Consider the following 27,077-nt stretch of genomic DNA (forward strand, 5'->3'; position numbering starts at 1 on the left):
ATATATATATATATTGAATATATATATATACGGTGTACTAATTTCATCTCAAACTAATAATTATTATAATATAATAATATTTAGATCATATTTAATATTTTTAGAAATATTAAAGTACAGGAAAAGGCTCTAACATGCGCTACATCCTTGCTAGTGCTATGATGCTATATATTTCCATCTATTCAGCCTGATAAACTCTGAATGTTATTACACTCTACGGCAGTGTATTGCGGTGGGCAATTCCGGTCCTGGAGGTCCGGATTCCTGCACAGTTTTTAGCTTATCCTGCTCAAGCACACCTGATTTAACTCTCCTGTTACCAGGTTTAGCAGGTCTGTTAAAGCAGGGAAATCAGCAAACCGAGCTGGCCTCCGGCCCCCGTCACCACCCCTGCTCTGAGAATCGTTGTTACTGAACAAACACTGAAGACAAGGCAAACGAGCTGAGCTATTCATACGTTCTGTCGAGTTCCCCATCCTAGAGAACCAGTTCGAGTGGTTCTTTGAGTTGTACGATTCTAAATATAGCCCCAGTTTTTTCTAAAGCATGCTAGAAGAAGCTCTTTTTAGCCTGTACCAGCAGAAGAAATGCTGCCTTCCCTGAAATAGAGTTTCTGACCAAATGGGTTTGGGGGTGGGAGAGGGTGAGGGGGAGTCGGGGGTGGGTGGGGGGGACAGATTTTCAAAATTACAAACAAGCTGAACTCCTGGAGCCCAGAAGGCGCCCAACAAAAGCGCCGCATTGACACAGTCCCATCTGAGCAAATGAGAGGTTAATGCCAGAAAACGGCACACTAGAGTGTTTGGGAGGAGGAGGAGTGTGTGTGTGTGGAGGGGGGGTTGGTAAGGGGGGTTGCAAAACGGAACGCAAGCGTCTGACAAACGTGATAAAGAGTGACACTGGCAGACCCTTTCATTGTCTCCACTCCAGTCCTGAAGTTAAAGATCTTTGAAAAACCTCAGAAAGGAAAAACGGGGGGAAAAGAGGCGATGTCTTTAAAATGAAAGAGAGGCACAAAGCAACAACAGGGGGTTATTGTGCAGGGGCCCCACGGGAGGGAGTCGCAGAGTGATTCTTCTTCTTCTCGTCTTTTGATGGCTGCACGAGAAATCCGAATGGATTAAAAAAAACGAGGGAGAGAGAGAGAGAGAGGAAAAAAAAAAACACGGGCGAGAGGAACAAGCCTCTTGAGGGCTGCATCAATTTCCTGTGATCAAACATAATGCGCTTCAAAAAGTTGTTTTCTTTTTATTCGGCCCATTCAGCTTTCAGCTGATCAATTGTGGCTCCTTTTAGCTATGCCAACCTCCACCCCCCTCTTGTACCCCTCCCTCTCGGCCGCCCCATCCATCTGACACTGGAAGCGGAGAGGGAGGACGAGACAGAGAGAGAGAGAGAGAGAGAGAGAAAGAAAGAGAGGTTGAGAGAGAGTGACAACTTCTATCAGGGAGGAGAGAAACAGCGCTGTCACGTTGATTTATGGAAGCGAGGCACCACAACTTGTCCAAACTGAAGCCCCTAGTTCATTAATTAGCAAGCCAGGGGACTTTGAAGTCGGTGTGCATGAGCGTACGAGTGTGTGTGTGTGTATATGTGTGTGTGTGTATGTAGGATTTTTTTTTTTTTTTTTTTACATTGGCTTTAATTTATACATTCACTCCGAGAGTGAATGTGACTCTCGGAGGGGGAAAAAGTAAAAGTCTGAAATTCCCTGATTGTCTTTGAACTGCTTCTGACCGAGCAATAATCAGTTCTTTTGTCCGGAGCGATGCCTGCATCCGCCAGTCATTAACACACAGCCACTGTAAATGAGACCAGCCTCCGACTGGAAGGAGGGGGTTGAGGGTGATAGAAAGAGAGAAGAAGAGAGAGAGAGAGAGAGAGAGAGAGAGAGAGAGAGAGAGAGCAAGCTGATATCTTACAATTACATGCCTCCTCTCCCTCTGCCATTTCCATGTTAATTATCCGGGTAGCCTCTTCGAATTATATGCTATACATTCCGGCATCTCTCCCGCTCCCGCTCTTATTAGCCGTTCCTTCCGAAGGGAAGTCTTTGACAAGCTCTCTCTCTCTCTCTCTCTCTCTGTGTGTGTCTGCTTCCCACATGAAAATGTGTGTATTCCCACCAAAGGAAGGAAGAGAAAGGGAAGAGAAGGTAGAAAGCAAGAGGACAAACCTATCAGAGTCTTGTAGTGAGCTCTGTGTGAGAGGTCTTCTCTATTGGGAGCTGTAACAGTCACTAAAGCCCTTTTCATCCTTAAGACCTATAACACTTTAACCAGTAGTGTTCAGGCGTAGCTTAAATAGTGTGAATGTGAAGCTCGTGCTCATATTTGACAGAAAGGCCCCGCTAAACAATGTGAAGGGCCAACAGCTCCTTCATACAAAATACACTGCTGAGCCGTTTACGCTCATGAAAAACGGAAAACTATGGCTTCGCTTAGCTGGCCAGGCACTGCAGAAAAGATCAACTGCAAAAACAAAAGCACGGTAAATTCAGTCTAGAAATCTAGTGATCTAGACCTCACTGCCTTTCCTCTGTCAGGATCAGCTTCTGTTCACATGCGAGGCTCCTGCTTACTAGCTGGGACTTGTATTGGGTCTCCTAGAGGGCAACTGTAGCATATATTGGAGGGTACCCTTTCCGTTCCACCTTAAATGGTACCACAATATCAGACATGTACTAGTGCCAGACTGTAGCTGCTAGTCATTTAAGGTGGAACGTAAAATTAAAATGAGACAAAACTGCTGGGTCTGCAGACTAAGAATCGAGGCTAAAATCAGGGTAAAAAGAATCGCATAGTCACTAAACCCAAATAAACATAAAGTCAGTGGTTAGTGAGAGTGTCTACCTGTAATTAACTCTATATAACATTAGATTAAACCCAAATAGACATAAAGTCAGTGGTCAGTGTGAGTGTCTACCTGTAATTAACTCTATATAACATTAGAATAAACCCAAATAGACATAAAGTCAGTGGTCAGTGTGAGTGTCTACCTGTAATTAACTCTATATAACATTAGAATAAACCCAAATAAACATAAAGTCAGTGGTCAGTGAGAGTGTCTACCTGTAATTAACTCTATATAACATTAGAATAAACCCAAATAAACATAAAGTCAGTGGTCAGTGAGAGTGTCTACCTGTAATTAACTCTATATAACAGAATAAACCCAAATAAACTTAAAGTCAGTGGTCAGTGAGAGTGTCTACCTGTAATTAACTCTATATAACATTAGAATAAACCCAAATAAACTTAAAGTCAGTGGTCAGTGAGAGTGTCTACCTGTAATTAACTCTATATAACATTAGAATAAACCCAAATAAACATAGTCAGTGGTCAGTGAGAGTGTCTACCTGTAATTAACTCTATATAACATTAGAATAAACCCAAATAAACATAAAGTCAGTGGTCAGTGAGAGTGTCTACCTGTAATTAACTCTATATAACATTAGAATAAACCCAAATAAACATATAGTCAGTGGTCAGTGAGAGTGTCTACCTGTAATTAACTTTATATAACATTAGAATAAACCCAAATAAACATAGTCAGTGTCAACTGTAATTTGCATAAAACAGTCAGTTCAAATTCAATGAAATGAAAGCTGGGTTAGTTTTATTTTTTATATTTTCATGAGGTCCAAACCGTGGTGACTTTTGTGTTCTGTTACCTCCCTAATAATTTTATAGTTATTACAGATACTTAAAGTTGTGACTTTCTTTTGCTCATGAAAAACTAAAACTACCATAAAAACAAAACTGCTGGCTGTGCGCAAACACAAGCAGGGTAGATTTGTAGCGTGTAAGTCGCTCTGGATAAGAGCGTCAACTAAATACCATCAATGTAAATAAATGTAATGTAAATGTACTGTTTCCACCCAGACCCTGGTATATATTCCCAATACTGAGCTGAGAAACTCCACTGTAGAAGCAAAAGCATGGCAGAACCCATCCACTCTGAGACCGGGACCTCACTGAAGATCTCACCTGGGTTCCCTGGTAATGTATCGGCTTCTGCTCGCATATGTGCCTCCTGATATTTACCTGTATTGGTTAACTTTACTGGGATTTCCCCAGCTTGTGTTCACACTAAACTGCCAGTACATTCACAGGTAAGTATGAACGTGAGAACTGGGCTCAAAGGAATGGCTCTGATTCTGTAAATATCCTTGAAACAGACAGGTGCTACAGCGCTACACACCTGAGGCGAGTAATGAAGAATGTGTGCATGTGTGTCTATATATATATATATATGTGTGTGTGTGTGTGTGTGTGTGTGTGTGTGCTTGCATGTCAGCATACCTCTTTGCTCTGCTGTTTGCTGCCATGTTGCTGCTGGAGGAGTTGGAGATGGAGCTGTTCCTGCTGCTTCTTGTAGAAGTCCTGGAGTTGCTGCTGCAGACACATAGACACAGTCTTTAGGTGACGTTTCCTGACTTGTCGGCAGTGAAAGACACAGGTCAGTCACAGTGGTGGTGAATGGCAGTGTGCTCTGAAAGTCAGGGTCATTGGGAAACACACAGCGTCGAGGCAGCTCCAGGCAACTCTCATAGAGAATGTGCAGCACCTGAGGCTACTGAGAGAAATGAAGGAATGTAGGTAGAGATATATGACCCTCTGTGTGTTTGTCTGTGTGCATCAGGGTCAGAGTGTGTGTGCATGTGTTGCATTGAGGCTTTTGTGCATGTGCATGCGTGTGTGTTCATGTATGGGCCTGCTGCTGCATTGTTTTTGGTGGCACTTTGCAGCTTTTTTTGGAAAAGGTTGTATTTTGGTTGGAGGGGTACAGGTAATGGCATGACTACGGAAGTCCCCACAAGCATAGCAAGACCAACACATGTGTGTGTGCGTGTGTGTGTCCACGTACCTGCTGTAACATGAGGGCCTGTTGCTGCTGCAGGAGGAGCTGGAGCTGTTGAGGGCTCAGGACCTGTTGCTGGAGAATCTGCTGCATCTGCTGAGGAGTTATCACCTGCGGTGTCATCATAGCCACTGACACAGGCACCTGCAATGCACACACACACACACACACACACACATTCAGTTGGGGAGGTGGTTTGGTTGGGGAACACTGCGATGTTGTGTATACAGTCATCAGAGCCAACAGCCTATGCTGCAAAGGGCTACAAAAAGTGTGTCTACCTGTAACTAACCCTATATAACATTAGAATCAACCCACATAAACATAAAGCCAGTGGTCAGTGAGAGTGTCTAGCTGTAATTAAGTCTATATAACATTAGAATAAACCCAAATAAACATAAAGTCAGTGGTCAGTGAGAGTGTCTACCTGTAATTAAGTCTATATAACATTAGAATAAACCTAAATAAACATAAAGTCAGTGGTCAGTGAGAGTGTCTACCTGTAATTAACTCTATATAACATTAGAATAAACCCAAATAAACATAAAGTCAGTGGTCAGTGAGAGTGTCTACCTGTAATTAACTCTATATAACATTAGAATAAACCCACATAAACATAAAGACAGTGGTCAGTGAGAGTGTCTACCTGTAATTAACTCTATATAACATTAGAATCAACCCACATAAACATAAAGACAGTGGTCAGTGAGAGTGTCTACCTGTAATTAACTCTATATAACATTAGAATAAACCCAAATAAACAGAAAATCAGTGGTCAGTGAGAGCGTCTACCTGTAATTAACTCTATATAACATTAGAATAAACCCAAATAAACAGAAAATCAGTGGTCAGTGAGAGTGTCTACCTGTAATCAACTCTATATAACATTAGAATAAATACAAATAAACATAAAGTCAGTGGTCAGTGAGAGTGTCTACCTGTAATTAACTCTATATAACATTAGAATAAACCCTAATAATCATGAAGTCAGTGGTCAGAATGTTGGTCAGTCAAGCTATTGAGTTGGGTAGAAGAACAGAGGTTTGGGATCTCTCTGATCTTACACACAAACACACACACACACACACACACACACACACACGGTCCTAACCTGTTTTTATACAGATATTGAGACTTAAAGAGATGCTTGGATAAGAGAGAACCACAAGCACACACACAGACCTTCAAAAGCCCCCCATCCCTATCAGCAGAACGCCCCACTCCAAAAACAAGGCCGCTGGCCATTAGCCTGGAGTGCTGCTCTGCTCTTTACTGTGCAGGTCTGGATGTGTTCTGTGTTTATGTTTTATGCTGTTTATCTCGTTCTCTCAGCCGTCGGGAGAGTCCTGTCACACTGCTCTATTACCAACTGTACACAAGGGGGTGGAGGTGGGTGGGGTGGGGGGATAAAAACAAACACCCCCCCCCAAAAAAAACCAAAAAAAAACCCAAACCCCTACATGAGCTAGTCGTCGGCGCAGGCTTCTGCCAGCGGGCGCTTTTCAGTAAGATGTTGTCAACATCGACAACCAAACACGCTCTCAGGCCCTCTTCTGCAGCAGCACGGCGGCATGGAGAGGTGTGAGTGTATGAAGCGTGGAGAGGAGTGTGATGTGCGCTGACATTGAGAGGGCGCTCATACACAGCTGACAGCGACCCTTAATTGCTGGAGAGCCTCGGTGGAACCGGTGTGTGTGTGTGTGTGTGTGTGTGTGTGTGTGTGTGTCCGTGATGTGCTGCACCATTAAAACCTTCGCTGTCCGGCGCTTTGCTGACAAATGGTAACGACAGCAACGACGGAGAGGAACCTGAGAGAGCCTCGCCGTGGACACCGGTTCAGAGAGGGAGTGTGTGTGTGTGTGTGTGTGTGTGTGTGTGTGTGTGAGAGTGCGTTCCACCAGCTTTCAAGTGACAGAAGAACCAGTTTTTGGTTCTCTAAAGAACTGAGCTTGAGAGGAGATGTATGAGTGTGGAGAACACTATGAAGGTTTAAAGAACCCTAATGTAGTGAATGCTCAGAGATCTTCTGTGAACCTTCAAAAAGGGCCTTAAGACCTATACTGAACACAAACGTGGTTCTCTGAAGAGGTTCTTAAGGGAACCGGAAGTGGTTCTTCTGTGGTGTTGTGCAAAGAAACGTATATTTAGATATATCTAAAAAGAGCTCTTCCTAGAACCTTTACAAAAGATGGATGTTCTCACCCCTTGCAAAAGGACCTTCACACTAACAGAGGTTCTTGAAGGAACCAAAAGTGGTTCTTCTACAGCACCATGCTAGAAAACCTTAAAATGCTTTATAACAATTTAAGAGCTCTTCCTAGAACCTTTAACAAAATGTTAATGTTCTACACATTTCAAATGGTTCTCTACACTAATTTACAAAGAGGTTCTTGAGGGAACCAAAAGTGGTTCTTCTACAGTAACATGCTAAGAACCTTAAAATGCTTTATAACAATTTAAAAGCTTCTCCTAGAACCTTTACAAAAGATGAATGTTCTCACACCTTTCAAAAGGACCTTCACACTAACAGAGGTTCCTGAAGGAACCAAAAGTGGTTCTTCTACAGCACCATGCTAAGAAACGTTAAAAGGCTTTCTAACAATTTAAGAGCTCTTCCTAAAACTTTTGCAAACGATGGACATTCTCCAACTTTAAAAAGGTTCTTTACAATCATTTACAAAGAGGTTCTTGAAGGAACCAAAAGTGGTTCTTCTACAGCGTCATGCAAAGAAATGTTAAAAGGCTTTAAATCAACTTAAAAGCTCTTCCTAGAACCTTTACAAAATGATGATGTTCTTACACATTTCAAATGGTTCTTTAGACTCACTTACAAAGAGGTTCTTGAGGGAACCAAAAGTGATTCTTCTACAGCACCATGCTAAGAAACCTAAAATGCTTTATAACAATTTAAAAGCTCTTCTTAGAACCTTTACAAAAGATGAATGTTCTTACACATTACAAAAGGTTCTTCACACTCATTTACAAAGAGGTTCTTGAGGGAACCAAGTGGTTCTTGAGTGGTTCTGCTACAGCATTGTAAAAAAAACCTTCAAAGATTTCACTCCAGTTTAGGAGAAGCTTTAGAAAACGTGGACGTTCTCACTCCTTTCAAAATGATCTTCAGACAACCAAAGGTGGTTCTTCAACAGCACTGCAGAAAAGGTTTGAAGGTTCTACCCCAATTTAGAAGAAGCTCTCAAAAGAATGTGGATGTTCCTACACCTTTCAAAACAATCCTCACACACATTCACACTTACAGAAAGGGTTCTTTAGAGAACCCAAAGCAGTTCCTCTGTGGTGTTGGGCCAAGAAAACTTTCTCTTAATTTAATTTAAGAGCTCTTTCTAGAACCGTTGCCAAATATGGATGTTCTCACAACTTTCAAAAGGACCTTCACACTTATTTACAAAGAGGTTCTTGAAGGAACCAAAAGTGGTTCTTCTATAGCACCAAGGTTTTCCAAGGTTCTTTACACTCATTTACAGAGAGGTTCTTGAGGGAACCAAAAGTGGTTCTTCTACAGCACCATGCTAAGAAACCTTAAAATGCTTTATAACAATTTAAAAGCTCTTCTTAGAACCTTTACAAAAGATGAATGATCTCACAGATTTCAAAAGGTTCTTTGCCCTCATTTACAAAGAGGCTCTTGAAGGAACCAAAAGTGGTTCTATATAGCACCATGCTAAGAAACCTTCTCTTAAAGAAAGCTCTTCCTGGAACCTTTACAAAAGATGGACGTTCTCACTACATTCAAAATGATCTTCAGACAACCAAAGGTGGTTCTTTAACGGCACTGCCAGGAAAAAAACCCCAAAAAGAACCCAAAGAGGTTCTACTAGAGCATAGTGAACCCTTTTCTGCGCGGTTACGTGGCGTTGGGCAGCAGGCTTCACCGAGGGTAGCCGGCTGTATGGGTGTAGTGCCGCGGATGGCGCTGCCCTGAATGGTCAGGGTCTTCCAGCCTGTAATTGAAGTCTTTGGAGCTGCAGCCCCCCATAAGGGGCGGACTGGAGCTCTTTTATTCGGGGCCCTCCCACGTGCCTGCGGCCTAATTTGGCCTGCTTTAAGGACTAAAACAAAAACAAAGCACCTTTAATGAATGCCGTGCACATTGGCGGCGCTACAAAGGGCAAAGGTGTCAAACAAGCCGCTTCGCCCGGCCCATAAACACAGCGCCGCTCTGACAGCCGACAGAACACGGGAACGTGGTTAAAGGGCATATGTGCTGGAACAGAAAAACACATGTGAGGACACCTCTTCTCGGCGCCGGGAGTCAGGAGGCGAGGACAAAAACAGTTTTAATCGGCCTGCTTCGCCTCGCCGCCGCTACGTCTTAATATGCGGCCCGACTCCACTTTTTCACATGGCTTGTCGCGTGATTTGCATAGCCCGCGCCCCCCGATTTCCTCATTTCCCAGTCATTATGCGCCCATGTCCTTACTGCTCGGCATCACTAATTTTGATGAACTATTTTGAAGGTCGGGGAGGCGGAGAACCGGGGGGCGAGGGGGGGAGGGGTGGGGTGGGGTGTTTGAGGGGCTCCTGATGAGACAGTATGCGGGATCTTGCGAAGACGCCCTCTTTGCTTAGGAAGTGCAGCAGATGCTGATGTTGATGAAGTGTTCAGAGCAATTCTGCAGCACCGCTCATCTAAAGAACCCTGTTTGGATAAGAGTGGTGAAGAGTGTGAAGAACCTTTGGAAGGTTTAAAGAACATTCACATATAGAAGTTCTTCGATGTGGTTCTTCTATGGCAACATGCTACAAAAGCTGTAAACGATCTAACGACTAATTGGTTCTCCAAAGAGTTTTTTAATCAACCAAATGTTCTGGTTTGTGCAAAGAAATTTCTAAATAAGGCTCTTCTTAGAACCTCGCAACCTTATTCACATGGACGTTCTTACGGCTTTCAAAGGGATCGAAAATGGCTCTTCAGGGTTCTAGATTAACCTCAGAAGATTCTATCCCAAATTTCGAGCTCTTCCTAGAACTTGTGAACGTTCTAACTTCTACTTACTTGTTCAGGATTTTCAGACAAATGTACAAAAATGTTTTACTCAACCAAATGTTCTGGTTTATGCAAAGGAACCAATTTAAAAAGGTTCTATCTCAAAATAAGGCTCTTCTTAGAACCTTTATGCACATGGACGTTCTAACGGCTTTCAAAGGGATAGAAAATGGCTCTTCAGGGTTCTAGGTTAACCTAAAAAGGTTCTATTCCCAATTTCGAGCTCTTCCTAGAACTTGTGAACGTTCTAACTACTTCCTTTTTCAGGATCTTCAGACTTATTTACAACAATGGTTCTCCAAAAAGGTTTTAATCAACCAAATGTTCTGGTTAGTGCAAAGAAATCTCAAAATAAGGCTCTTCTTAGAACCTTTATACACATGGACGTTCTTACGGCTTTCAAAGGGATCGAAAATGGCTCTTCAGGGTTCTAGATTAACCTCAAAAGGTTCTATCCCAAAGGTTCTATCTCAAAATAGGCTCTTCTTAGAAACTTTATACATGCAGACGTTCTTACGGCTTTCAAAGGGATCGGAAATGGCTCTTCAGGGTTCTAGAGAACCAAAGGTGGTTCTCCTCGTACACTGTGTGAAGAAACCTAATTACTAACCTAACTACTACTAAGTTCTATCCCAAATGACAAGCTCTTCCTAGAACCTTCACAAATGTGGACGTTCTTACTACTTACTACTACCCTTTTCAGCTTTCTCAGTCTCATTTACAAACATGGTTCTCTAAAGAGGTTCTTCAGGGTTCTTCTATCGAACCAAGCGATTCTGAAGGTTGCGAAAGGGGGAGGGGGGGGCACTACTGGTGGGACAGATTTAGCGTGATTACCGTGATTTAGCGAACGTTAGCGCTGTAGTTGTTGAGGAACAACGCCCCCTTTGTTTAGGAACTGTAACTGCAGTGCTGGGTAGCTGTTATTCTAGAGCTCAGGTGAAGCCAGGGGTACGCTTTATCTCCTATATCTACACCCCTCATGGCTGCATTATGGATTATAAGGCTGCTTAATCGATGGCGCTTTAGCTGCTCTGTTAAACATCACTGTACCGAACTCTTTGGTTAAATCAAATGGTGCAAAAATAATGCAGAGCAGTCGCTTTATAAATTGCCATCCCTAATTAATTTCTTTACTTTTACACCTTCCGTATACACTGACACCAGCTTTCACACCTCCACTGTGTGTGTGTGTGTGTGTGTGTGTGTGTGTGTGAGAGAGAGAGAGAAAGTGTGTGTGGAGCTGGTAACTACTGCTCCACACCCTGAGCCCTAGCGAGAGGCTATTACAGCCCCCGTTTTATTACCCATTACCAGTGAGGTCATTAGCTGGGAGAGGGATTGTACTCTTCTTAACCTATTGATCATGCTTAACTACTAGCGTTTAATCCTCCACTGAGCGAGCCAGAATCTGCTTAAGACAGGGAGCCGGGGAGGGGCACTTAAACTGAAAAATATCGCCCCGGTCACCGCCACAGAGCTACAGAGCCACTTCGCGGCCCAGAGTGAGACGGAGAGGCCGCTTTCCATTCACAAACCCCATTCCTCTCCTCCTGCGCTGCTGGACAGAGTAAGGGAAACACTGTGAATGGTAATAAGTGGATGTTTTAATTGGGACCAGGTTAAAAAAAAAAGGCATGGACAAAAAGCCGAGAACTGAGAGGTGCTTTAAAACACAGGACGGCAAACAGTAAAACCAGCTAGTCTGAGGAGGAGGGGAGTGTGTGGATGCCAGAGATTGCTGACATTTATGAATTTCTGAAGGGAGTGGCAGCGGCCAGGTGTGTGCTGTACATAAAACAACACACATGTACGTGCACACACATGCTGCTGCCCTAAAAAACAGCCCGCGCAGCTGTGGCTCGACTGTTGGAAATGTACTAGTACTTTCTAACACACTGGGAGAGAGACACACGTGCACACACTCACAGGGTTGTCGTGATACCAGAATCTTGGGTGATTGATACCAAATATTATTATTATTATTATTATTATTATTAACAAATTTATCTGTATAGCTTTTTAAAACTGTTGTCGTCACAAAGCAACTTTACATAATTAGTAATTAGTAAAGGACACAAAAAATTAGCATCATAAAAAGATATGAAAAATCTAAGACCCCCAGTGAGCCCCAATGGCGGCAGCGGCCAGAAAAACCTTGGGAGGAACCAAGTCTCACAAGGGGGACCAGACCCGTCCTCCTCTGATTAGAACTATTTATTAATTATTGATAAAAGTTACCAAACCACCTAAACTGTTGAACTGCTCTGATCATAATCATAATATACTAATCATGGTGTAGTAGAACTTAATATAGTCATGGCAGTGATGGTCAGAGTATTATTATTATTATTATTATTATTATTATTATATTGATGTATTTACAGTAAAAACTCTCTTATTATTATCATCTCTGAGATAAATGGGTTTAAATAATGTGCTTAGGTGCCTGAAACCTCTGCACTGTACTATTAGTGCTACATTTTTGACAATGCTATTATCTTCTAAGGCCTGGATGTCATCCTTGAACTCCTCCTTTGTCCTCGAGCCACATTAGTTTATAGTTCCTGGGCATCTAGTGAGTGGAGAGAACAGGGATCTGGTGATCGGGAAGCCTTTAAATGGTCAGGAATAGATGTCCATTGAGGTCTAATAGGTTAGATAATACCAAATATTGCATCAAAATGCCCAATATTAATGATATTATGTCAACACACACACACACACACACACACACACATATATATATATATATCAACTTTCAATGGAAGGCAATGGAAAAAGATTTTGGAGCATTTCTATTGGTCCATTTAGCATGAAATTCTAATTTAGTATGAAAAAACTGCCAGATTCACATTCTGTCAAAACAAAACGATAAAATTTGAGTTTTTTTGTGTGATTGCGACAATATATTTCTTCAAATGGAAGATGTTCACTTTTATAAATAAAACTAAAAAGGGATATTAGTGATGTCATAGAAGCTATTATGAAATTGTGGCGCAGTGTAAAGAAGAACTGACAGATCTAAATGAACAAAATGTGAAAGACCTGGTCTGACAAAATAAAATATATAAATAAATACATATATATATTATATATGCGAATTATTGTCAGACATAAACTGTATTAAAATAAACACACTCCTTTTTTGCATTCAGATTAAAAAACAAAACAAAAAACAATCCAAAACTCTTTCAATGCAGAAAATGTCAGCATGGTTTTCTATTAATAAAGTATTATTATACTAAATAGAAGTAAAAATATCATATTATTAAAAATGACTTTTCATTATTCTGATTTTGTCCAGGTTTCAGAGAGAGCGCAATTTCCCTCTCGGGTCTCGGGTCGCCTACTTGGCCTGTAATCTCTAAAAATAGCAAACGCTTATAAATACATTTATATCCAGCGTAACCAGAACGGCGGTGGAGCTGCGCAGCGGAGTGCCGGGCGATCTGCTGGAGCTCACACTCGCTTATGAAGGACCCGGAGAAAGGACACGAGCCGTGCAGACGCAGGCCTAATGAGGAAACATCTGACACCCATCTGACTCACTGATACTGTCTTAATGAAGAACACACTCGCCCAAAAGAGCAAAAGGTCTCTCATAACCGCACACACACACACACACAGGTACAGAGAGAGAGAGAAACAGAGAGCGAGAGAGACTCTCATGGTGACGAGGGCAATTAAGATGAATGGTGTGAAGAAAGTGGGAACGACTTCAATAAGAACCATCTGAAGATGTTGAAACGGCCGAATTCAGAAACAGACACAGGTTGGAAAGAGAGAGAGAGAGAGAGAGAGAGAGAGAGAGCAAAGAAAAAAAATCAAATTTTAATGCTCCCTGGTGTCGTCTTGTTTTGTCAGGACATCAAACGGAATGGCAGAGCGCTACAGAACAAGCCCTCGAGAAATCAGAAGAACCCGGGCTGTTTTGAAGAGCCGCTCGCTCTCTACCTTTGTCCAAGACGCGCCGGACGCCAGCGTCGCTCGGCCATAAGGAGCTGCTGGAGACGCAGAGCGGAAACGAGGATTTTACAACCCGCCTCACGCGGCGGCCGAGCGTGCCGGGGTAATTAACCACCCACAAGACTGGAGTGACTCGTTTCCGTCACTTTCACATGGTTTAATAAGAAGCAAAAGAAAAAGCAGCGCTCCGAGATCGCCCACCTACAGGAAGCTGGATTCCTCCGCTGACAAGAACGGCCTTTACTGGCCCAGGAAATAAAAATAAAATACAACTAACAGTAATATTGAATTAATAACAGCAAACAATGACCAGAATTATTATTATTATTATTCATTATATATTTTATTTATACTCTTATTACTGAGTCACAAGAGTTTATAATAATTATAATTTGCTCAGATGCCGGAACCTTTAACCCTTAAACCCCTCAGGGCCCGTATTGGAGCCCATCCTTAAATTCTCTGAGAGTTCCTGAGCACTTATTAAATAATAGGTCTTAATATTGAAGCTGAAAGGGTTAAAACCTGGTCATTTCCTCCTGTTTCTATTAGGAATGTAGTGATCATGTGATCAGCAAGCCACGAAATACTAGAATAGGTGCCCATTGGGGTCTATAGGGGGAAAACCACCCCACCAAGCTGAATGTGCATGTGCAGGTCAGCTAAATAACCCCACACCAAGTTTACGTTAACGTGTGAGAGAGAGACAGAAAGCAGAGAGTAAGTCAGCATCAGCAGGGTAATCAAAGACGCATTACTCCGCTGCTCGTTTAGCCAGAGCGCTCTGGGAGCACAACTGTACAAACAACACGTCCCGATTGCAGTTTAATTCGCTTTTAAAGCACAAACAAACAGGTTTCTGCGCAGAGCTGACTCGCTCTCCCTCAGCCTGGAAAATAAACACATGATGGAGAAGAGGGGGAGCGGCACCCTCCAACACTAACACTGCAGCTCTGCCCAGCACGGCCTGCTCACTCAGCCACCTCGGCCCGCCACAGGTGCTCCACGGTGGGCTCGGACACACACGGTGGGCTTTTGAGGCCTTTGTAGCACACACACACACAAACAGTGAATCTGACTTGAATTGGTCTTTATACTGTATCAGAATTTCATGGTGAATAGACCAATAAAAACGCTCCAAAATGACCTGGAATATAATATTTTTACACTGACTTTCATTGAAAGTTAAGAACATTTTTGGCTGGCTATAATAAATATACATTCATTTAATACAGAAAGCTGTGGTTGGTGGTTCTACATCACTGTGTTCATCATTAGAACATCTCCAAAGTTCTCCTCTCTCATGGAGTCTAGTGTTATTTAGAGTTCTCCTCAGATCAACACCTGGTTTGGTGGTAAATCAGGGCTTAATGATGGTAAATCAGGTGAGCTGCTGCTGCTGCTGCTGCTGCTGCTGCTGCTGATGGAGTTGAACACATCCTCCACGCTGTGCTGGCTGGACTGGGGGGCGTCCAGGAAAACCCTGGAGGAACCGAGCTCTGTTCTTCAGACTAGCTCACCGACAAGATCTCACTACTTTCTTTCTTCAGAATGAGAAGCTCTTGTTTCTCCTTTTTACTGGATTTATTTATGTTCACCTGCTTTATCTGTTCTGATGAGATCTGGAGCTTCTACAGTAAAACTCTCTTACTGCAGCTCAGAGAGAGATGGGTTTAGAATAATGGGATTAGGCACATAAGACCTTGTCTAATTTATGACAAATGGACCAATAGAAATGCTCCAAAATGACTTGGAATAGCATATTTTTACACTGACTTCCACTGAAAATGAAGATGATTTTGGTGGAGATTTGAGGTTTTCGTATGACAGTGATATGATTGACACATCATATGACTATATATATATATATATATATATATATATATACACATATATATATATGCACATAGCATATACTTATATATGTGTGTGTATATAAGTATATGCTATGTACAAATATATATATATAGTGATAGGATCTTAACCACATACACACATACACACACACACACACACACTGAGCCTACGACCAACGCAGAGCAGCCCTGCACTCCATTGAACTCCTGGTGCCAGTACCTGTCAGTCATAATTGACATGTTGTTTCTGTCATTATGGCTTTGTCATGTTCAATCAGTCACTCAGTGCTGTGTTCTACCTGCCAGACCACATACACCACCAACACACACCGAACAAGAGAACACGGAAACCCAACAAACAGCACCTCTGCAGGCCCTTTTCCCACGTTTCCTCGTTCCACAGCATTCCCCAGACCTGTACACCCTGAACGCGACACAACACCCACACGCCCTGTACCCGGCCGCACGCCAAGCAGGGTCTACCAGCGTCCCACCGCACACTCACTTCCTCACTGCGTACACCTAATCACCCTCTCCGCAGCCTGCGTTTGATATGATTTATGGTTTACAAACTCGGCGAGGTTACGCAACGTCGCACGTGCTTTCAGACGCGTTAACTGGCATCAGAGATTTAATTAAGATCACACGCCTTACAAATCCCCCCCTCCCCCCCTTACACCCCACCCCACCCCACCCCACCCCACCCCCGAATGCAGAATTGACTCCAAGACAATGGTCGCTGCGTCCCCTGAGCGGATAGTTTCCATTCCCGGCAACGACGAACCCCGGAGACGCTAATCCACGTTGTTTCCATGACGCCAGACGCCGTGTAAGCTGCGTTTTGATTTATGCCCGTGTTTGTGCTGTTTGTTTTGTGTGCGTTTTTATTTATTTATTTATTTATTTTTATATCCGGCGTGAATCCAATTAATACTGATAAGAGCAGGGCTGATACTGCTGTAGAAAAAAAAATACAAAACAAAGACAGATCTGACAGGAACATCTGGCCAATGTGGAATTTACAGCACTGCAGAGTGTAGCGGAAGATAGAATCAGGGATGACTGCATTCATTTACTAAAACTGCTCCCTAGCAGCTGCAAAGTTCCCAAAAACAAACAAATAAACAAAGTTGGTCGGGTCGAGCCGAGCCGAGCCGAGCCGAGCCAGACCGCCGCTGCTCCCCCACTTTTGCTGCATATCATGAAATCGTCTTGTGGAACAATTTGTCACGATAGTGCTTGTGTAGAGGGTTCTCTCACCTGGGGTGCATCCCGGGAGAAGGTAAGGAGAGGAGAGAGGAGGGGGGGTGAATTTCAAACCTGGAGAAACAAATGCTCTCAGACTTCCTCTCCTCTTCTTTTTCCTCCTACTGAGCGCGAGCAGTGCGAGGAGTGCGAGCAGTGCGAGGAGTGTGAGGGAACAGAACAGAAGGGAACAGCTGGCACTGGTGTGTCACTACCAAACTATTCTTATCTTTCTACAAAGGAAACGCACTCCAATTAAATGAGGACGGCTTTGAGGCCGAGGGCTGGAATGCATGCAGAAGAACCTCTCCATTACATAGAATAACCCGGAACACACACTGGGGTTATATACTCCAGCTACACTTAGTAGTAATACAAGTCAGCGCATGCTTTTATATGTACTGCACACATATTATATAGAGATCTGCAGTGTCAGGCAAAAAAAACAAAAACCAAAAAAACCTCGCATCTCCAAAACGGCAACTTTACTTTTAATGGAAGTCAATGTAAAAAATAAATAAGTAAATATATATACATATATTCCAAGTCATTTCAGAGCATTTGTATTGGTCCAGTCATCATGAGATTCTGAAACAATCTAAAGAACAACTGGCAGATTCACACTATGTCAAAATGTATGTACAAATTTAGTGGATAAAAGTATATATGTAGATGTAGAAGTATATAAGTATAATATATAAATAACAGTATGGTGCATGTTCAGAACAACTGGCAGATTCACACTATGTCAAAATGTACATACATCTAGTGTTATTTTAAAAGCCATGTTTATTTATGCACTATTTATGCACACAAATGTATAAATATAATATATAACTAAAAGTTTGGAGCATTTCTATTAGTCCAGTCATCGTGAGATTGTGAAACAATGTAAAGAACAACTGGCAGATTCACACTATGTCAAAATGTACATACATCTAGTGTAATTTAAATAGCCATGTTTAGTTTTGCACTTTGTATAAACACTAGTGTATAAATATAATGTATAAATAAAAGTTTGGAGCATTTCTATTGGCTAATTCATCATGGAAGTCTGACAGACTGTCAGATTTATATGAAAAAGTGTCAGAAAGTGGAAAGTAGAAGTTTTTAGTGATTATATATATATATATATATATATATATATATATATATAAATGCAAAAAAATCATTCAGCAAACTCAGGACCCTTTTACAGGTCCTCGCACTGTAGGTTACCCTTTTCTGTCCTCAAAATGTGCAAAAACAAACACACCCTCACATACCCACTCTTAATTGCTCTCTCTCTCACTCACTCTCTCTCTCTCTATCACACACACTCTCTCTCTTCTACGTGTCTTCTTTTACACAAATACACATTCACTTTCGTTCTTTCTCACCCTCACCCACCCACACTGCTCCTCTCTGTACTAATACACATCTGAGTGTGTGTGTGTGTGTGTGTGTGTGTGTGTCACGCTGCAGAAATGACAGGTGCTGGCAGCGTCGGGCCTGACGGGCTGCAGCACAAATGCAGGCTGGCCCCGGTCAGGGCGGCCTCTAATGCACTCCTAATGAACAATAAATCAACTCTGATTACAAAGCGTCAGCCCAATCATCTCCCTCTCCCTCTCCTCTCTCCCTCTCTCTGTTCCTCTCTCTCTCGCCCTAAAGCAGGGGGCACAGCTGTAGAGTATTAGCCTCCAGACTGCAGCGTGTTTAGCCTATAGTTTCCACACGTCACATCATTACCTTTACACACACACACACACACATACACACTCTTCTCTTTTTTTCCCCTCGCTCTGCCCGTTTCTACACGTCCAAATCCAGCACGGCGCTGCCAGTCCAAACAATCACAACACACTGCGATCGCGAGCTGAAAAGCCCGAAATCAGCATCGGGCAGCTTCAGCAGAGCATGATCGTGTGTGAGAGAGGAGGGTGTGAGCGCGCTCAACGGTAAATGAGGTACAATGTGCGTCAGTAACACTCGGAGGGGTCTCAAATTGCCCCCTTTTGACATCATTTAACATTTAAACAGATCCAGGATAGGTGCAATTGTGCCCCCCCCCCCACACACACACACATATATATATATGAAGAAACTGTGTTCCTGAGTTGTCCTCATAGTCCCCAACTTTGTCTCACTCTTTAGTGCCCCCACCTCCTGCCCTTGGCCTGGTCACACACACACACACACTCACACACACACACACACACACACACAATACAATGGCATGCAGTGGGGGGTGAAGAATCCAAAAGCAAACCCTCCCTCCACCTCTGAAAGTTACATGCCGCAGATTAGAGGTCGTAGAGACCTTTTAACCTCCTGCCTTTCTCACTTAACACCAGGTCCACACACACACACACACACACATTTGCACACACGTGCGTGTAGCCACAACACATGTAATGCATGCTGGGTGTACTAACGTACAACACACACTCAGATAAGTCAAACTCATTCAGAGAACAAAGGTCAGACGAGCTCACCGCTCACAATTTAACCAGTTTAACCAGGTAAGAGACTGTCAACAAGTAAAACGGTGCACTAAAACACACTGTACCACTAAATAAAGCCCTTAAACACACACACACACACACACACACTGTACTGCACTGCACTGGAACAGTGTAGAAACACACTGTAAAGCACATAAACAAATAAACTGCACTCATTTTCATTCATAAATCTATTAAACAACACACTTTTAGACTGAATATGGCACACAGACATACACAGTGTACTGACGGCCACTGAAACAGCGGGATTAAACACACTGTACCACTAAATAAAGCTCATAAACAAATAAACTGCACTAATTCTTATTCGATAATCTATAAAACTACAGACTTTTAGACTAAATATGGCACACAGACATATCCAGTGTACTAAAACAGTGGGATTAAACACACTGTATGACTAAATAAAGCTCATAACCAAATAAACTGCACTAAAACACACTAAAACAGTGCAACACAACACACTTTAAGACTTTGTAAAGCACATAAACAAGCACTTTGCCTTTAAACACACTAAAACAGTGCAACACAACACACTCTCAGACTCAATAAAGCACACACACATTAACACTAAGTACTAAATCTACCACTACAGAGGCTTTAAACACACTTTCAGACTAAATAAGTCCTTTAAAAGACAGTAAAACATGGTAAAAACACGAAAACATGACACCAATAAGGCAAAGACTTAACAACAAATACACAAACTGCCCTGAAACACCCAGAAAAGCAGACTTCCAGACTAAATACAGCACATGAACAAATATACTGCACTACTGTAAATACACTACACAGTAAAACACTGCGAGACACACACTGTGAGACAGTACACACTGCATACTAACACACACACGGCACTAAAACACACCAAAACTGGGTGAAAAATAGGAAAACGGACAAGAACTGGACTGAAACAAGGTGAAAGCTGTGTGTGATTAAAAAAATTAAAATATAATAATAATAATAACTACAGGTGATGAGATGATGTCCCAGCACACATCTCAATCCAGCCTGACTCTGCACTCCCCTTTCACACCCTCAGATTAAAACAGCACTCAAATTACACACCTCACACACACACACACTCTCTCTCTCTCGTCCAGAACCCATACGGAGTCTCCGCTCGCTTCCCAGGACAGATGAAATTGTCTAAGTTGTCTTCCTCACCCAGAAAAGCACAGGAACAGAGAGAAGCAGGAGGAATTAGAGAATCAATCATATTGACAAACCTGACAAACTCCATTTAGCTGGCAGGGTAAACAGAGGCAGGGAGCCGGGCCGGTCGGGAGAATCGCGGAAGACGAGAGCGTGGAGTCTCGGAGCGAGAGCGAGAGCGCGAGAGAGAGAGAGAGGGAGAGAGAGGGAGAGAGAGAGAGAGAGGCGTTTACAGTCAGATTGTGTGTGTGCGTGTGTGTGTGTATGTGTGTATGCTCCTGCCTTTTTCCTGAGGATACGGACAGATTGCACGCGCGAGGTTGCTCCCCGGCTGACAAGATACAAAACTATCCAATCAACCACGCCCTTTCTCCACCAATCACAAGCTGAGCTCTAAACATAATCAATTCAAATGGGGACACAAGCAGCGGCGGGGGCTGCCGCGGGCTCTGTATGTGTGTGGGTGTGGAGTGTGTGTGTGTGTGGGGGGGTGTGTGTGTGTATGTGTGTGTGCAGGTGAAGCAATGCCTTTGTGTGGGGCCTCTTTAAAAAAAAAAAAAAAAAAAAGGCTCCACAGTTGACGGCTGTTAACCCTTTGACCCTGGCGGGGGTTCAGTCCATGCTGGAGAGACAATGAAAGTCTGAAGAAAGAAAAGAAGGCCTTTAATTAAACAACAGATAAGTAAACACCACTATCTGGCCAAGAGAGAGAGAAACAGGAGGGGGGGGGGGGGTCCGAAAAGAACAGAAAGAGCTGCCCCACTATTGTTCTCGTCCAGTTGTAGTGGACAACACTGGCAGCACAGAGACCCCAGCAGCACAGAGACCCCCGAGCCTTTTACTGCTGAATTTGAGAAGGACTATATATATTTAGTGTAGTTAGTTACTGTAAACTATTGCTATGGGTGTGTATGTTGTGTATATATATATACACAGACTTGGTATATACACACATACATATACAATTTACTATATATATATATATATATATATATACCACCAGGTTTGTATATATACATGCTATATATATATGGATATTCTGGATAATAGATAATCATTTTACTACTATATATTTGCTACATTTGACAAATGGACAAAACACAAAATACAAAATATTCCATATTCAAAGCCACAAGTTTCATTTTTTCATATGTTATATATATATATATCAAAATCAAAATTTTAAATAGTACATAAAATAAAATGCTATATTTCAGTTTGTTTACTGCTGAGGATTTGTTAACTTATTTACACTAAGAAAAAAAACACTACATGTAACTTATCAGGGGTGCCGACACTTTTGTAACTGTCCACAAACAATGCAAACCATACATACCGTAATATAGTTCACCTTACCCATATATATACTTTTTACTATTTACTATTATATATACACATGCACATATATATATATATATATATATATATATATATATATATATATATATATATATATATATATATATTAATCTGTGCTGTTTTTAAACATAATGTAAATCTTGCAATGTTTTTCTTGCAAGAAAATGTTTTCTTTAATTTCATGACAAATAGACCAATAGAAATGCTCCAAAATGAATAAAATTGTATGCATTAATTTTCATTGAAAGATAAGCAGATCATTCTCCTCCTCCTGTACATTTACCATTTTGCAGATATGAGTTTTTTGCACAGCAGCAAAGACAGCTACATTAAAGTTCATTAACACTGCTATAAATAAAAACAGGTTCTTTCTGATCCTAATTAGCAGCACTAATAAACAGACAGTGCTGAAGTTCCCTCCCTCACGTCTCCCTCTGGAGTATGAGAGTAGTGAGAGAGGTCTGGACGGATTCAACCAGGACCAACCCAACCCCTCCTGCCATGAGTTCTTTAAAGAGAATGACCAATTGTGTGACCCCTGCCAAACCCACTTGTGTATCCACCCTTATGAACTTTCACCGTCACTCCTGTTCTGCTCAAATCTCCTCCTGCCAGCTCATCTCAGCTGCCTCCGCTCTTCCACAGCGAAACAACAGTCATCCCGACCGGCACAATGACGGCTAGTGTTTGTGTGAGTGTGTGTGTGTGTGTGTGAGTGTGTGTGTGTGATTACGGTTTACACAGGACATCATCAAATTCACACATTTTAGGGGGGATATAACAGAGAAAAGAACACTGGGTTCTGCCCCCTACTGGCCACTGCTGTATTACACAGCACAGACTCAGCACAGACTCGGAGCAGTGAGGACTGTTTACTGCACTGATGTGAAGCTTAAGCAGGGAAGGTAAATCTAGACCTGCCAGAGACGAAAAAGCCCAACTGAGCCAATAACTTTCATTACAGACGGTCATGTTTCTTATATTTCAGAATAATTAATACAAATATAATAAATACCAATAATTAAAAAAAAGCAAAATTATTCAATTTTAATGACTGAGTTTCCATTTACATGTATGTATTGATCATTTTTGCATTTATAATATATATATATATATATTTATGCATACACACACACACACACACACACACATATATATATATATATATAGAGAGAGAGAGAGAGAGAGAGAAAGAGATTTTATATATATATATATATATATATATATATATATATATATACACACACACACACACACACATTTTTCCTATTTTCACGTTTTTGACATTATATGACTCTTTACATCATGTTGAAATGTCATGATGAATGGACCAATAGAAATGCTCCAAAAATGAAATAAGATCTACATGGAAAGTTTTTCTTCTCCTGTAAAGTTGCTTGAATGGAGATACAAGATTTTGGCGCGGCATCAACATCATATCTCCTGCTTTTATTCACTTTTTTTGAACCGTAATAATTCTGGGTAATATTTTGTAACCCATACATTTCACTAATCAGTGTCAGTATTGAAAAGCATGAGCATTAGCAGATCTCTCTGCTCGCTCAGTCTGGTAAAGGTCACACCGCGTAAGCAAAAACGAAATCCTGGTTTCAGAACAGGGTTCACACTCCCGAAAACGAAACAGCGTATTCACGCTAAAATGGCACGCAGACTCACAAAATGAAGTCCTGTAACAGGTCATGCTCTTCACACACCGCTGTCAAATTCTTGATGAGAATGTGTGTGTGTCTGTGCTGCGGCAAACACAACGGTTCATCAACAGAAATTCCACCGAACGCCACTGTAGGCAGATGATTTCCCCCTTCGGCGAGGACCAGAACGGTACAGTAAGCACTTCTATAGTTCCCTAATATTTCAGTAACTGTAGAGACTGAAAGTTCACAGTCTGAGTGCTCACATCACAATCAGGTACCCAGTGGCACTTCCAAAAGTATGGGTACCCCCGTTTAATCACAGGTACTGTTGATGCTGTGGGTGCTAACACATCACATCCTCTGCAGAGACGCACTTCTGCACATTTGCTTTAATTAACCTTCATATTTAATAGTTTGTTATTTTATTTCGACTCTGTTAAACTGAGTAAATAATAATAAACTAATAAAATTGTGTCTGGAATGTGCGGAAAACATCTGAACTGGGCTCAAATTACATTTTTAAGTAAAACAAATACAATTATTATTATTATTATTTATTTTAAATAAGTGAACTAATCCTCTACGGAACCAGATATTACATTTCCTGCATTAAATTTTTAAACAGTTTGTTAAAAAATACATAAACAAATGTAATGTGTCATTTTACAATATATACTTTGCAAAATGTTCAATTAAGCAGAAAAGTAGTGTGTAGTATGCTTGAGAATGTGCAGCAGTGTGTGTCTGTAGAGGATGTGGACGTGTTTACAATATCCATACATCACACTTATATCATTATATTTATATAAAATCTAAAATTAGTATGTTTAATTATAGCAGTCTTACAGTTATTTTAATAATCCTGTCGAAATTCACATTTATATAGTAACAAATACTAAAAGAATAATAATTATAATAATTAGTACAGTAATCAGTTGTAATAAATAAATAAATAAATAAATACATTTGCGCCCAGAATAACAAACCTAGCTATAGAATATAACTCTATGAACTTCTAGCCACATTAATATTCATAATACTGAATTAAATAATAATAACAATACTACTACTACTACTACTACTAATAATAATAATAATAATGCTGTAATGTTTGTTGTCTAGTTTAGAGAAGCTAGTCTGCACTGTATATATTATAATTCTATATATAACAGCACATGAAAAACGGCTTGTTTTCCTAACAAACACTGAACTTCACTGTGTGCTTAGATACTTTCCTGGCAAATACAGTGTAGAAATAGCTACACACACACACACACACACACACACACACACACACACACACACACACACACAAACTTCTTACTGATCATTCTCACAACTGCAGTTTCCATTAACACACACGTCCCCCAAACAATGAACAGAGAATATGAACCGTCCTCCCCCACCCACTGCTAATCTACACCGTGCCACGGCTCTAATCTACCAATAACTAACAAGCCCTCTTCAGGGGTGACCTATATAAATTATTGACTAGAAGACCTCAAGTGTCAGAAGTGACAATTCTAATACATATCTTAGTGAATAATTAAATAGAGGGAAAGGCTCTTCATTGTCTCCCTGATGTGCGCTGCAAAACACACACACACACACACACACTCACACACACTCACATACAGGCAGGGAGGCAGGCAGGCAAGCGAGGCAAGACATGCATTGGGTAATCCTGCACATAAGCGTGCACACACTTGTGCACACGAGCAGAGGCCAGGCATGCACCCTCATACCCTACACTACACTTACTCGTACACATACACTACTACTATGTCCAAATGTTTGTGGACACCCCTTCCAATATAACCATTCAGCTCCTGTAAGTTGCAACTATCTGCTGACACAGATGTGCAAATGCACACACACACACACACACAAGGCGTGTCTAGTTCCTGTATAGAAGCACTGCCAATAGAATAGGACGTGAACCTAAAGGCGCCGTGCCGCCAAGCGTGGGTCAGAGTGGGGGTTAAAGTGGAAAGATGGTGGAGCTCCATACAGTACTTTTGGGATGAGTTTGGGATGGCCTGACCTCACTAACAAAGCTCTTGTAGCTGAACGCAATCAAATTCTCACAGCAATGCCCCAAGCTCCAAAATCTAGTAAAATGCCTTCTTTCCTGGACAGTAGATACCCTTGATTTCAGAAGAAACAATGAATAAGCAGGTGTCCCAATACTTTTGTCCATTTATTTTATGATCACTACACACACACTCACTCTCTCTCTCACACACACACAGCCATACCCTTGTCCCTTGGGTAGTGTGTGGGCATATTCCCAATAAAACACCTTCTTAGCAGTAATAGGCCACTGTTCTCATTTCAGTGCTCCCAAAGGCCTCATGATAAATTTAGCAGACATACAGTTCAGCCTGCTCCGTTCTGCTGTTCTTCTTCGACTCGCTCTTTCTCTCTCTCTCTCTCTCTTTCTCTCAAGCTGCTCTGAAGTGAAAAATAACTCGAATAATTGAGCATTTTCTGTGTTTATTCATATCGGCCTCAGATCTCTATCAGATCTGTTAATAATAAAAAATAAATAAATAAAAAAACCCACAGACGAAACACTTTCACCGACACTGAGAATACTAATTACTAATTACCATCAGAATAGCTGTGGTCGTCTGACAAGAAGCAGACCTGTGACCAGATGTGTGCTTTCGTTCTCATAAGCAGACGTCAGGAACCGATCCCAGACCGGCCCTGAACATCTACCCACGCCAAGGTCACTGTGACTGGCATTAGAATGACAAATGACATCGTTACCTTATAAATGTCCGATATACAAACATATGGCATAACCATTAACAATGGAGTCATTATCGATTGCAGTGGAAGCAGGACAGCGCTAGCAATCCGGGCAGCCAGCCGCTCGGAGAAGGACCTTTTCCCTCCTGGATAAAAGAACCTTTTTAATTCCGTCCTCTGACTAAAACTTAATCTACTGTTTACTTAAAGAGGGCTGAACTGAGCAGGTGTGAAAGTTAACAGCTAACAGCTGGTGCTCTGGGCAACAACCTTCATCTGAAGGACTATATACACACACACACACACCTCGGCACTTTATTGGGAACATTATACTATACTAATACCCGGTCTGGCCTTCCTTTGCTCTCAAAACAGCCGTAGGTCATTATGGTATGGATTCCATGAAGACGATGGTCCATGTTGACATCCCTGCATCACACAATGCCCTCAATCATCACACGTTCTACGGGATCCCAAAGAACCACTTTGTATTTGACCCATCTGTGGTAGTGAACACACACACACACACACACTAGTGAACTAGGGGCAGTGAGCGGGTGAAGGGCCTTGCTCAAGGGCCCAACAGTGGCAGCTTGCCGAGCCTGGGTATCGAACCCACAACCCTGTTATCAATAGCCCAGAGCTCTGATGGAGCTCTGATGGCTATTGATGGATGGGTGGGTGGGTGGGTGGGTGGATGGAT

General features: G+C 41.8%; 1 protein-coding gene across 3 annotated transcripts in view; it reads right to left on the reverse strand.

Moving 5' to 3' along the window:
* Positions 1 to 27,077, reverse strand: part of foxp1b (forkhead box P1b) — a 325,147-nt gene that overhangs the window by 61,664 nt on the left and 236,406 nt on the right. For all 3 annotated transcript variants that reach the window (XM_072684908.1, XM_072684909.1, XM_072684910.1), the window contains 2 exons: positions 4,870 to 5,007; positions 4,305 to 4,397 (listed from right to left, as the gene is read on the reverse strand). In XM_072684908.1, coding sequence (XP_072541009.1) covers positions 4,305 to 4,397; positions 4,870 to 5,007 — 231 coding nt within the window. The remainder of the gene's footprint in view (positions 1 to 4,304; positions 4,398 to 4,869; positions 5,008 to 27,077) is intronic.

The sequence above is a fragment of the Salminus brasiliensis genome, chromosome 7 (assembly GCF_030463535.1).
Source record: "Salminus brasiliensis chromosome 7, fSalBra1.hap2, whole genome shotgun sequence".
Classification (NCBI taxonomy): domain Eukaryota; kingdom Metazoa; phylum Chordata; class Actinopteri; order Characiformes; family Bryconidae; genus Salminus; species Salminus brasiliensis.